The 13340-nt window shown below is 41.1% G+C and overlaps 1 protein-coding gene across 19 annotated transcripts in view; it reads left to right on the forward strand.

Moving 5' to 3' along the window:
• Positions 1 to 13340, forward strand: part of nbeaa (neurobeachin a) — a 95945-nt gene that overhangs the window by 27497 nt on the left and 55108 nt on the right. For all 19 annotated transcript variants that reach the window (XM_086225709.1, XM_086225712.1, XM_086225713.1 and 16 more), the window contains exons 2-6: positions 4260 to 4491; positions 7753 to 7853; positions 8782 to 8877; positions 9052 to 9173; positions 12871 to 12997. In XM_086225709.1, the coding sequence (XP_086081835.1) occupies positions 4260 to 4491; positions 7753 to 7853; positions 8782 to 8877; positions 9052 to 9173; positions 12871 to 12997 (678 nt within the window). The remainder of the gene's footprint in view (positions 1 to 4259; positions 4492 to 7752; positions 7854 to 8781; positions 8878 to 9051; positions 9174 to 12870; positions 12998 to 13340) is intronic.

The raw sequence follows: 13340 nt of genomic DNA on the forward strand, positions 1-13340 counted from the left end.
GCAGCGTCACCCAAGTTGCAGTCGTCTTTCTAGACGCTGCTTTTGTTGAAGGAGAGAGCGAAGGAATCATCCTGGAAATACTTTTTTTCTTTTTCTTTTTCTGAACCAACTTTGTCACTGTATTGTTGGTCACAGGACCCAATTTGTTACCGTCGTTTGCATCACCCCTCTCATCATGCTGTGATGTTCCATTACACTGGCGGGAAGTGTGAGCAGGGAGAGATTAAGCTTGTGCTTTACATGTGTAGGTATGCCCTGAGGGTGTGTGTCTGTCTGCTTTCAAGTTGCTGGGTATCTGCTTGTGAATGTCTACTAAAACGATGTGCACCGTTGCCCTTTAAAGCTTTCACGGCGTGGAATATTGAGCATCTTCAGGCTGGCTGTAGATGTTGTCGGACACAGCAGTCCCCAGTGAGATCTATAATTGGGAACCTCAGATGGGAGGGGAAGGTTCGATGTAGGATAAATTAATTCTTCCCCCTTTTATTCCATCCTTTGTCCAGGGGTCCTGTTTAATCTGTGTTGGCAGAGTGCAATGGATCAATTCACTTCAGTGAGGGAGCGAGTACAACGTAGTGGAGCGAGGGACAGAATGAGAGTCTTTCTGAAGAGAGGGAAGAAGCAGGTAGAAGGACATGTGAAGAGGTGCAGTTCTAATGATGGAGCCTGGAGCCTAAAATCTGCTCAATAATCAAAAGGTGACGTCAGCAAACCTTCAAGCAAGAAAGGAGAAATAGCTTACAAAGTCTAACCCTCAGAATTAAAGGTCTCGCTGGAGCTGAGATGAAGGGTGTCGATGGGTCAACATGTAATTAATGCTGGTTGTCCGCAGCAGCTAATGTTCCATTATATTTCATAATTACTGTATATATAGCAGCGTTGGAGAGAGCGTCTTTTGCCCTCTGTCCTTCTGTGCTACAAGGTGCTGCGGCATCAGGGCTCGTGTCTGTTTTCCATCCTAGTAAATCTACACGTTAGCTGTTTCCTCTAACTGTTCTGCAAAAAAATCTGTCATGATATGGAATCTAATTTTAATGACATGATGCAAATGGTGGTAAACTCATCTCAATTTGTAAAGATGATTTAGGAATAGATTCACGAAGCTGCCCAAATCTTTTTCTTCTAATACTAAGATTGCATCAAATGATCTTGTGTGCGAAAAGGGGAAATATGTAGCTGGTGAACCAACAGATGACTTCTGCCCAACTCTGCAGCTCCTTGAAGGATGTCAGCAACTTTCAGCACAGTGTTTCAGTTCTTTATCAAGCTCTCAATCATAATCGCTTCTCACCATTTCATTTCAAGTGCTGTTTTTGTTTTAACGATAGTAAAATAAATAAGCAAACCAAAACTTCACCACCATCTGAATTTTGTCTCCAGTGGAAAATATTCCAGCAGCCGTCCCAGCAGGTTAGATGACTCCCTGATATTCACAGATGTTTCCCGACTCCAGGTGCAATCAGCAGCTGGATGGACGCGCTGATTTTAGCCCCTTTTTCTTTGCGTTGCTTTGACATGTGTTACCTGCACATAAACACCTTTCACCTACCCAGCATGGAGCAGAAACACCACGGCTGCATCTTAATTTCATACAGTGTGCACACAGTATGGAGTGTTTATGCTAACCATGCATGCTAGGTACAGTAGTTGCCAGCTGCTGTGCAGGAGAGTGACCCCTGGACTGCAGGAGGGACATGAGTTTCAAAAGCACACACAGCAGCTGAAGGTCCTATGATTTTACACTATTAACTCGATGACTTATTACATATTGCTGTAATTAATGTTCCATCTTTATGTGTCTTTTACTTTGTCTCATCCTTTAAATCACGTTAAAAGCCGGTGTTATGTTAACTTCATCTTTTGTCAGGTCAGTGTGTGGACTGAGTCTATCATTGTTTCTGGATTGTCTCTTTGCTTTGCTCCTGGCTATTTTCTTTTTTCCTTTGTTTTCCAACCCACTTAATGGACAGCGCATTGTGTGATAATCAGCTGGCACACCCTGTGGTAGGACAGGCACATGGATTAAACAAAAATTACAGCACCAAGTTTCTCGAGGAATCATTTCAGTCCGAGTCTTCCGCAACGAACAGTACGAAAAGCAGAGAAGAGTGAATGTTTTAGGAAGGGATTCCCTGACAGGGAGATTCTAGACAGATGCCACTTTTTAAAATAACTGTTTTGCTGATTTACAGACATCCATATTCAATACCTTTGAACTTGAAATGTCACTCATATCATGCAAACGGCAAGGTCCTTCCAGACATTGTAATACTCCCACACAGGTGACACTTTCTATTTCCTTTGTTTGAAAACTAACCACGTGTGTGCAGTTCACATTGCACCTGTTCTTGACACCTACATGGCACGTTGTCAGAGTCATGGATAAAGTTGTGGTGATGGGTAGGTGGTGCAGGACAGCCCATGTACCCAGCACAGCATTAATGAGCCACACCAGATAAACTTTGGCCGACTGGCACATGTGCCACCTTGTTTGCAGAGAGATGCCAGCCTATTACGGGCATGTCAGCTGATACCAACGTTGAGCTGACGAATCAGTGCTCCTCTGGTTCTAGGCTACACCAGGTGGGCACTAACACTGCTTTAAATATTGATAATGCTCTGTTTAGGCCCAAGTTTCCCTGTCAACATAAAATGGAATATTACCTGTAAATGGTAGGCTTGTTTTAGGGCGTTAGAGTTTGCTCTGTTGTCATGGAGATGGCATATTGCTTGACTCTGTCAGTAATAATTTTAATGAAAGTAGATCTGTCATCTTATGGAGCCTTCATCTGTTCCTGAAAAATAATCATAATGCTATCATTTTTTGATGTCATTATCTTTTCTCCTTTTCCTCTCCTGGTAGCTATGGAACTTATGTAGAAATCAGGGTGATGCTCTCTTTTATTTTGTCTCATTTTGAAACTTACTGAATGCACTTGATATTTGTTCTTCCTCTTTCTGTGTGAGGCGATAATCAGAGTCAAGGCATTTCTTTTCTGTGTCTTTATTTCTGCTTCTAATCTCTCGTCTCCCATCATTTGTTACATATTTCTGCTCCATCTGATTTACTAACCTCAGTGGTGCACTCTTAGCTTGTTGGTTACCATAGTTACCATTTCCTGGATAGAGTATTATGCTGAGGATGAACTGTGTGGGTATGCTTGTGCTCATGTGGTGTATGTGTATGTGCCTAAGTGTGTGTGTGTGTGTGTGTGTGTGTGTGTGTGTGTGTGTGTGTGGGGCATGGAGATATGATGGCTGTACTTTTCACAAGTAATTATAGTGCATCAGCCATGAGGAGACCAACCCTTTGCCCTCAGCATTAAAGGTATGGTATCCTCTGGCTAATGCTATCAGGGAGAGCAGGAAGTAAAACGTGCGTTAATCAGTGTGTGCAGAGGGACATCTGTGTGTGTTTGCATATGTGTGTGTTTGTCTGAGGCAGAAGAGGGGGCCATTGTTATGCCTGAGAGGGAATAGTGCCTTGCTTCTCACTTTAGAGAGCACAAGCAAAGGAGGAGGTTTGTGTGTGTGTGTGTGTGTGTGTGTGTGTGTGTGTGTGTGTATGTGTTTGTGTGTGTGAGAGAGAGAGGGAGAGAGAGATTGAGAGAAACATCACTAAAGGTGGGCAATATTTTAAAAAAGTATTATAATAATAATAATGATACTTGGTACTGGTGATTTGTTTTTATAGATATTCAGATGCCTTACAAGGGAGAAAAAATAAAAACAAAAAATTAACCTATAGGTCATATTGGTATACTACAATACCAATTAAGTTGGTTAAGAAATAATTTCATTCAGAATTTCCAGTGAATATACCCCTACTCACTGGATTCATAATCCAACCCCAGGAAATGTGCAAAACAATCTTAAAAATATTGGAAATATACTTGTACAATTTTTAAAAGAAACATTGGAAAGATTTGCAGAAGTGTCTCATAGATAATATGACAGTACTTTATTTGTTGGAGACCCTTCCAGCACAAGAAATGCTTTGCTAACCACAATCAGCATCCATCAGAGGCCAGGCTTACCTCTCCTGCAGACAAAAGGTTAAATGCTTCACTAAATCATTCTCTCCTTCTTCTCTCTCTCTCTCTCTTCTGACTTGCTTCATTACCCCCTCCTTCTTTTCCTCCTTCCCATCCTACTGCCCGCCTTCCTCAACATTGGTTCCCTGCCATTTCCTGCCCCTCAAACCATGTCCCTCCTCCTCCTCCTCCTCCTCCTCCTCCATCTCCCACACCTTCCTTCAGTTGGTGGGCGGTGAGTTTGACCTGGAGATGAACTTCATCATCCAGGAGGCGGAGAGCATTGGCTGCATGGTGGATCTCCTGTCCCACTGTGAAGTGACATGCCAGGCTGAAATCTGGAGCATGTTCACCGCCATCCTCCGTAAGAGTGTACGCAACCTGCAGACCAGCACAGAGGTTGGCCTCATCCAGCAGGTGCTGCTCAAGATGAGCACTGTGGACGACATGATCGCAGGTGAGTGACGGACGGATCGTCATCATCACGTGTGCACAAGCACAGTAAAGCATCCTAACATATAAAGATATAGCTTTGTTGTTTTGCAGGTGTCATTAACAGGTGACTTGCCAATTTTCATGGTTTAAATATTCATTTAATTGATTGAACCAATGGCTACTTGGTCATAAATTTGAATGTTTTGTATGGGCAGCCCCTCTGGTTTGCCTGCATACACAGGCTCACTTTGACACTCACACTGTGAGATTTACTATTCTGAGATGTAAATGAGCTTGTGGATATCCTTACACTGTGGTTTCATCAGTTGATGGTGATTATCTCATGTGATGGTTTGTTTGTGTAATTTATGCGTTCCTTCTTATCCTCGACATGCCTTGCCTAGATAGTCATTTCCCACCGGGTGTAATTTTCTCAGAAGCACCTTTTTCAAAATCTCACAAAGAGCTGAAACTCCTGCATTCAGTAGTGGGCTGTATGTGTAGGTGTAAATAACTGTAATACCATAGAAACAAAAAAAAGCGAAAGCCACGTGTGAATGTCCCCATCTGGGAAAGAAACGTCTTAGTTCCTGCTTGATATGACAGATAGATAGATGAGAACATTTCTGACATTAAAGCGATACCTCGCCTAAAAGTGTTTTTTTTTTGCCTTTCAAGTACCCACAAATAGGTCTCTTGAGCTCGCGGAGACATTTTTTTCACAGCTGCATTACTTCTTTGTGACTCCAGAATTCTGAAAAAGTCAGCTGCGTATATTTCGCTTGAAGCTAATGGCACCCTGCAACTGTTAACTGCAGACAACAGCGAAAAATCTTCTTTATTCAGCCGTATACTCAGTAATACAAAAACACTTTGATTTGAGCTTAAAACAAACTATAATACTTCCAGTTCATAACTACCGTGAACAAGTTCCTAACCAGTTTGTGGTTTGTTTGCATTTAGCTGAGATCAAAGTGTTTGTGTATTAGCATAAGCCCTGATAAAGAAGCCATGTATTATACTGGGCAATTATTTGGTTTGATCGGTTTTTAAACAAACATTTTTGAACAGTGCTGCTGTTTTTAGGTAGTCAATTGGCTTAGCGTTAGCTTCAAGCTACATATATGTGGCCAGTCCTTTCTGTATTCTGTAGTCAAAAAAATCATGATGCAGTGTCAAAGAAAAAAATTAGCAACATAGTGTTTGTGAGTATGTGAAATGTGAAATTCATTTTTGGGTAACGTATCGTTCTAAACACCATAAAAGCTGACAGCTCATTGTTGACCTTGGAATTAAAAGTGCTAAGTGACACCAGTGGTCTAAGCATATTAAAAGCTTTGGTGGAAAATAATTTTACGTTGAATTACTGCCTTAAGATCAGGACTAATAGCCAAGGATGTCTTGGCTGCATTACTTCCCTCTGTGGCAAAACTGTTTTATAAGTCTAGTTGTGTTTGCCCTGAAGTCAGACATCCATAACCAGCCGCTGGTGCAGCCATGTAATGACCTCTATATGTGTGCTGTGATATCTGTTGGTTCCTCATTGTAAACCAGCACATACATGGGCGTCTCTTTACACGATCACATTGACCTTGACTTGCCTTTAATGATGCCTTGGAGTGCATGTCCTCTCCTTCAAAGCTCCCCCCCGTCCCCCCTGTCCTACCTATCACTGCAGGATAATGTGTTTTATTACTTCTTTGACCTATTATGCCCAGAGTATATGGTGCATCAATCAATTTTATGCCAATTCTCATGCAATACCTTTGCAAATCAAGACACTTGTTAAAAACTATTTCAAGTGACCTACATGGATTTTATCATACAGAAACAGAGCTTAAGGGGTTTGAATGTAGGACATTGTGTATTATGTTGTCCTCTCATTCCAAACATGCATCACAGTGAGTTATCCCTTCTCTCCTACTTCCTATCGCTGGGCTCTGGGCTAATGAAATATTGTGGGGACACTATTCATATCTCGCAGGCCTAATGGGAGAGAAGAGCTTTTGTAAGCAGATTGGCTCACTGCGCTGTACCTCTGCCATATCCGCACTGATCTGTTGTGGCTGTGCAAAGTGAAAGTCAATGAGGCAGGAAGGTCATTTTGACCAAACAAATGCTTTTTGACGCAATGTGCTTTTTAATCATGTAATTAAATAACCAGAGGGAGATAGGTGAGCATTGTTTTGTGGACTGGTTGTTACGTTATTATAGGAAGATAAATTCATAATGGTGAATTATAAAATAAATGCACTTATTTGATCTTCCCTGTTGACCGACTTGATCATTGTTTATACCATTTACAGTGAGAAATTATGCAACAAAAGTATCCGTGAAGCTTGTACCTGAGTGTACTACATGTTATGTGATGACATGTTATTTACGTAAACCCTACAAACCAAGCGTACACAGCAACCACAGTGTCAGCTGCTGGATTGCGTTTGGTATTTTGACCATCGCCAGCGAGTCTGTGTTGGGGGAAGATGTGATGATGCTGTCCCACGCTGATCCACTCAGCCACTGATTTTCAATACCTTTAAATGTGCTGATATCCCATCTTGCAGGACATTTTCCCACAACAGTGGCTCAAATAACCACAATTGGATTAGCCACAAGCTCAAAGAAAATGTCTCTATCTTTAAGGTTGAATTTTTACAAAATATTTTTAGGACATTGTTGAGCATTTGATTTATTATCTGCTGCCTCCACCAACATTTTTGGAATGTTTTGACAGAATATTATTCCACCTTCAGGACAAATTAGAACGTTCCCGCCAGAAGCATTAGCATAAAAATGCTCCTATTATTCTCAGACCATTTTCAGGACAAAAAGAAAAATTCTAGTTTTAATGTGTTTCGGAGCTCTCCAGAAGTTACTACATGCAATGATGTTACATTTCTATGAACTAATAAAAGCCAAAGACAACATTATTTGAACATTTTAAGTTAGTAATCATTAGCTGTGTAAAACCTGCCAATACATATATTCCTTTCAAGTTTCATTAAATGCAAATACAGCAGCTGAGACTATCTACACTTCAGAGTAAATAAAATAACATGTCAGGACATGAATGTACATTATTTTTCAGCAGTCAAGGTGGAGGAATCAAACTTTGGATTTTGACTTCCCTGAAAAACACAGATACCACAAATTCTACAGAAACTGCCGCTTTCTGATGACCTTAGACAGTAGAGTGTGCTCCAAGTACAGATAGACAGCTTACAAACAGTCGTCTGGTTTCCTCTGTCTTGTGCTCACAATCTGCCTTTGTGTTTTTCATCAGACCTCCTGGTTGACATGCTGGGGGTCATGGCCAGCTACAGTATCACAGTCAAGGAGCTGAAGCTGCTCTTCAGCATGCTGAGGGGAGACAACGGCATCTGGGTAAGCTGATGGACATGGGTGGAAGGGATTTGTGCTGTATGCGTGTATCACTGGCTACTGTTTTAGGACAGTAGTTATTTTTTATAATCTGTATGATAGTCAGTGACAGTCACACATCAATTGGTGCAACATCAACACAGTGAAAAAAAAAAAGAAGATTCCTATTCATTCAGCAATGACCAGTTGTGGATGCCCATCTAATCCACACCGCTTTGTGGCTCAAAACATTGGAACCCCTAAACTGTTCGTCATCTCTAGTCTGTCTTGACATTGAGAAGGTAGATTCTGCTAATATTTTGATTATCTTTCATAGCACAACTCATTATTCTGGTATATAAAAAAAAAAACTACAAAACAACAAGAAAACTGACTTGGCATGGCAGTAGACTGTGATTGATAGTCTGGAGAATTCATTTATTTCATACCAGATCAAGTTTAGATTTGTGCTGGTAAACTCCTCTGTTCCTGCTCAATGGGATCCACAAGCTGTGTGTTGCTTTAGCAGCCGCTTGTGTCCACCAGCAAAGTCAATATGGTCTCTTGTCAATCTCCTCTCCACTCAGGCTCCACGACAACCTCCATCAGCAAGCCTTGCTCACTGATCTGTGATCCATAGCACGATCCTTAGCCTCTCCTCTCCTCTTCCCTCCCCTCCTCTCCTCTCTTCTCCCAGCAGCCTTCTCCACAGGCAGATCTATTAAGGGTTGCCATGGTATTGATGAGATGTTGTCGTGGGGGAGGATGGTGGTGGTGGAGGTGATTGAAGAGTTATTGATCTAGTGGGGTTGTGGTATAGATGTGATGTCACACCATGACTTTTTGTAACATCTCCCTAGTGCCTCTAATAGTAATACTGTCTGTTGTCTCCTCTCCTCTCCTCTCCTCTCCTCTCCTCTCCTCTCCTCTCCTCTCCTCTCCTCTCCTCTAGCCACGACATGCTATCAAGCTGTTGTCAGTGTTGAACCAGATGCCTCAGAGACACGGTCCTGATACCTTCTTCAACTTTCCAGGACGCAGTGCTGCGGTGAGACTGACACACAAACACACACACACACACACACACACACACACACACACACACACACACACACACACACACACACACACAAAACAATGACTTGCATGATAAGGAGCAATAATGACCAATTGATTGCTATGAATATTGACAACATCTGATGTGTGTGTGTCCTTCCTCCAGGCTATAGCATTACCACCAATTGCCAAATGGCCTTACCAGAACGGATTCACTATCAACACTTGGTTTAGGCAGGATCCCCTCAACAATATCAACGTGGATAAAGATAAACCGTACCTCTATTGGTAAGCAAAACACCATTCATCTCAACTATTACAATGTAAAAATAAGGTTGAAATAATGAGTAATCCACTCCTCCAGATGTCAGTACAGTTAGAATTATTATGTTGGCCATGAATCTATCATTTCTTTGCCCATTTGCTTTAACCCAAGACATCATAGTGATATTTTTGGCAGTAGAGTTACAGAAGAGCTTAATAGAGGCAGAGGAATTCAAACATCAATGCTAAACATCCCTCAGAGGAAAGGTTTCTTTGCAGGCTCCTTTTTTTCCCATTTTCTGAAAGTCATACAGAAGAAAAAGACTGAGAATAAATTCTAAAGCACCAGTGCAGCATGTGTTCACTTCTGTGTCAGACTGACCGCTTGTTAACTGTCCTACTTCTGTAATCCAGCCAGAGACAAAGCTTGACATCACAAGAAATTATTTTTAAAGTTTAAAGAAACTAATGAAAGTGAGCGTTATTGACACCAATCAACCAACCATAAGAAAGGCCTTGATTGACGGTAATTCAGTTCAAACAATCGCCCACATCAACTGATCAAACGCACATACAGTACAGGTAACCAGTCATTCGCCTGACTGTTTCGATGCTGCTGCTACTCGTACTGCACATCATCAGAAAACGTTTTTTCTGAACAAATCTATGTGTACCACTTCAAGATTTCCCCTCAACAGAAGCTTCAATCAGCACCTTTATCGGAAAAATGGCAATGGAATAATCAATTATGCTAGTTATGCTACTTACCCTATAGACTGAAGAGTTACTTAGCTGTCATCAAACTCCCACAAAAGTGATCAGATCACATTCTGTAAGGTCCGTACAATCCATGTCCAGTCAAAGATTCAGTCCAAAAAATGTTATTATAGCCATAATTGTCCATAAACTAAACTGTGGTCATTCTCAACGAGAGCTTCAAGGACCCAGAATTATGAGATGAGAGCCTCCGATGAAGCTGAGTACTCTCCCCTGTTCATGCAGAGACTGAACCAGTTGCAACATATTATGAAAATAACAGGGATTCCAGTTAGCCGGTGAAATTCTGGTTTCTGGTTTCAACTATTTGCTGCTTCAATGAGGTAGAAGTAACAACAGTTTGGGGAGTCCCCTGTTTACTAATTATATATATATATATAGATATAGATATAGATATAGATATATATAGATTGATAGATAGATAGATACTGTATATGTGTCCCTGCAGGGTATTATTCCCAAACTTTTTAAAATCCTGGACACTCTGAAACATTCAACCTTCTGCTATGTACCCACTCTGCCTCAATAGATGGCACTAGCACCACCAGCACCAGTGGCTAGGCTACTAATGCTTACGTAAGGCTAGCTCTTTCAGCAGAAACTCCAGTACCGACTGGATAGTTTCAAAAATTAGGACTGTGTACCTGGTGGACTTTGTCTGCTGGCAGTTTCTGCTGTTCCCATGGGTTTGGAGCAAGTTTGTCTCAGCCATTTATACATTTTTGAGCATGTTGCAACATGTTGGGGCAAAAGGGCCTATTTTTTTGATTGAGGACATGGACTTGCATACCCCAGAAGACCCCCGCTTGTAGTCCTGCTCTGATTTGTTAGTACTTGGAGACTTAATGCATGTAGCATGAGATGGAACAGGGTCAAAGCCAATTTGAGGAGGAGTAGGAGTTGATCTTAAGTCAAGCAGGAAAAACCCAAATGTATTTTTGATGGGCAATATTGAGAGGATACTGGAGATTTTTCTGATGTACCTCTGACATATCTAGGTGATGCCCGCAGCCCAATTCGGGAATCATGGATTTGAACTTCCAAACCTTTTCTGGAACTCCTCCCTGAACAATAAATAACCTACCCCCCTTTTTTAAACTTCTTTAATGAACCAGTGCAGATGATAAACATTTAACTCATCTGATTAAAGAAGACAGGAATTGAATACATAAACAGATAATGAATTAGAACATAATCTCAAATGTCATGGCACTCCATTATGAATGTGTTGCGTCTGCTAGTCGTGCAGCCCTGGACCTCGCTAGCTTCACTGTTAGTGCTTTAAGTGCAAGCTGTTAGCCACTATGAAGCTTCATTAGCTTTGACCTTCTATTTAATTGAACGTCTTTTCTTCACTGCTCGGTTCCTTTCCTCCACCTCTTCACTCGGTGACACTAACCATCGGCCCTCTTGCTGCACCTCTCAGTGATTCATTAGCAGCAAAATGGTTTTGCAAAAGAATGGAGGCGCTAGTCGTCTGCTGGAAGGCTGAAATGCATCCCTATGTTTTCTTGATAGCATGGCGGGGATGAGCTGTGATTGAGAAAAATGTGGAGATGTGATCCTGTTTCCTTGGTAACCATTTGCCAGGTTGTCATGGTAGGTGAGGAGTGAGGGAGGGAGCGTGCCCTCCTCTCCTCTGGCCTGAGTTCTTATCATCGTCCCTCAGATACAGCTGTTACTCCAGCTGCATGTTTGATACTGGCCTACTGCTGCTGCTTGAGGACCATGATAACACGCTCCTAACATGTAGCGGGGATTCAGCTGAGAGGGATTTATATTTGCTTCCTGGCCACGCTACCAGTGTGATCCTTCTAGGCTTATTTTAGGACTCAAATATGTCTTGTTTCATAAAGAAGATTAGCTATGTGACTGTTTTTATGTGTAGGTTATAAGAGTGGTAAGAGAAATATTACAGTATGTGGGAAAATGTAATCTGGGTGCTGCTGCTTAGAGAACATTGAAAATCCTTTATTTTTGTGATGGGTATTTTAATATCTGTGCAAAATGTGAGTATGAAAGGTTCTTATGACAATTTTTCTGTGAAAGGGGGTTGGCCTCCTTTGATTTGGATTATTTTTTGCTGCTACAGTAATGGCTGTGGCAAATCTGACCATTAAAAAAAAAAAAAATCCCAAATGTAAATGTGTTTTTTGAAAATAAAAAGATTCATCATGCCCATAAATAAATGTTGTTCAGTTTCATCAAAACTTAATGAGAACCCTTATCATTTAATTTTGTCACACAGCAAGTAAAATTCAGCTTCATTCATTAACGCTCTGAACCCCAACTCATTTCTTTCTTGTTCTGCTGTGAAGAACAGCGAAATCGTGTCCAGAAGTCGAGAGAACCGGAAAATGGATTTTTCACACCATTATAATACCATAAATCACAAAGAAAGGACCCTCAAACTAGTTGATAATTAGTTTTTTTTTTTTGAGCAATCAAAATCAACATTTTCCCTAGTGGCCTTAAGTTATACCAAAATTCCAAAATAGAAAATACATGCAGATCGACCTATTTAATTCCGTACAAGCTCTATAAACGAGCTGATTTCAGGTATTTTCAGGGTATTTCAGCAGCCCACGGTTCAATCAAATGTTTGTTCATTTTTGGTAAAGTTTACAGGTTGCATAATTCTAAAATACATTTTCAAGCTTAGATTTGGTTAATAAATCTGACAGAAGAGTAAATGGGAGATGATTCATTCCAAGAATCCTTGGAAGATTGAAGATCTGATGGCACATTGTGTCTTTACAGCTTCTGTCTCTAATAAATTTGAGAAATTTTGAAAGAAAACATGCCTCCATATCCTGCCCTGAGGTTTTGGGGTTTATTGGGTAAAAAATAAAATAATTTGATTCCATACACTTTAATGAGTTATAAAAACACATACTTGAAAGAATAAATGCCTGAAATATATGTAAATCTGGTTCCCTTGTAGTTTTCGCACAAGTAAAGGAATCGGTTACTCCGCTCACTTCGTGGGAAACTGTCTCATCGTGACGTCGTTGAAGTCGAAAGGAAAAGGATTTCAGCACTGTGTGAAATATGATTTCCAGCCTCGCAAGGTAAGACTCCAGAAAGCACATGCGCTCCGTTGCAGATTTTGCCCATAAATAACTAAATCAAATCTTTTTAGCCGGTGCAGAGGTCGGTAATCCTGTGCCACTCCACTGTGTGAGACAGCCTCAGAAGTGTGTCGCAGCTCTCTCTTTTTTTCTATCTTTGCACTCACATGGAGTGTTGATGAGTGTAGATAAGGTCTATCAATTAAGACCTGCACACTGGCCTGCTGCTGCAATGTCAGCATTCTGCTACTGTCCCACACACAAACATACAAATACACTCCTCCATGCAAACACACACTCATTCACTTGATGAGATGGCCTTCCGCAGAAATTGCAAAGTCAG

Source organism: Aulostomus chinensis, chromosome 15 (genome assembly GCF_037954235.1).
Source record: "Aulostomus chinensis isolate RoL2024-O1b breed Wild chromosome 15, RoL_Achi_v1.0, whole genome shotgun sequence".
In the NCBI taxonomy this organism is placed as follows: Eukaryota; Metazoa; Chordata; class Actinopteri; order Syngnathiformes; family Aulostomidae; genus Aulostomus; species Aulostomus chinensis.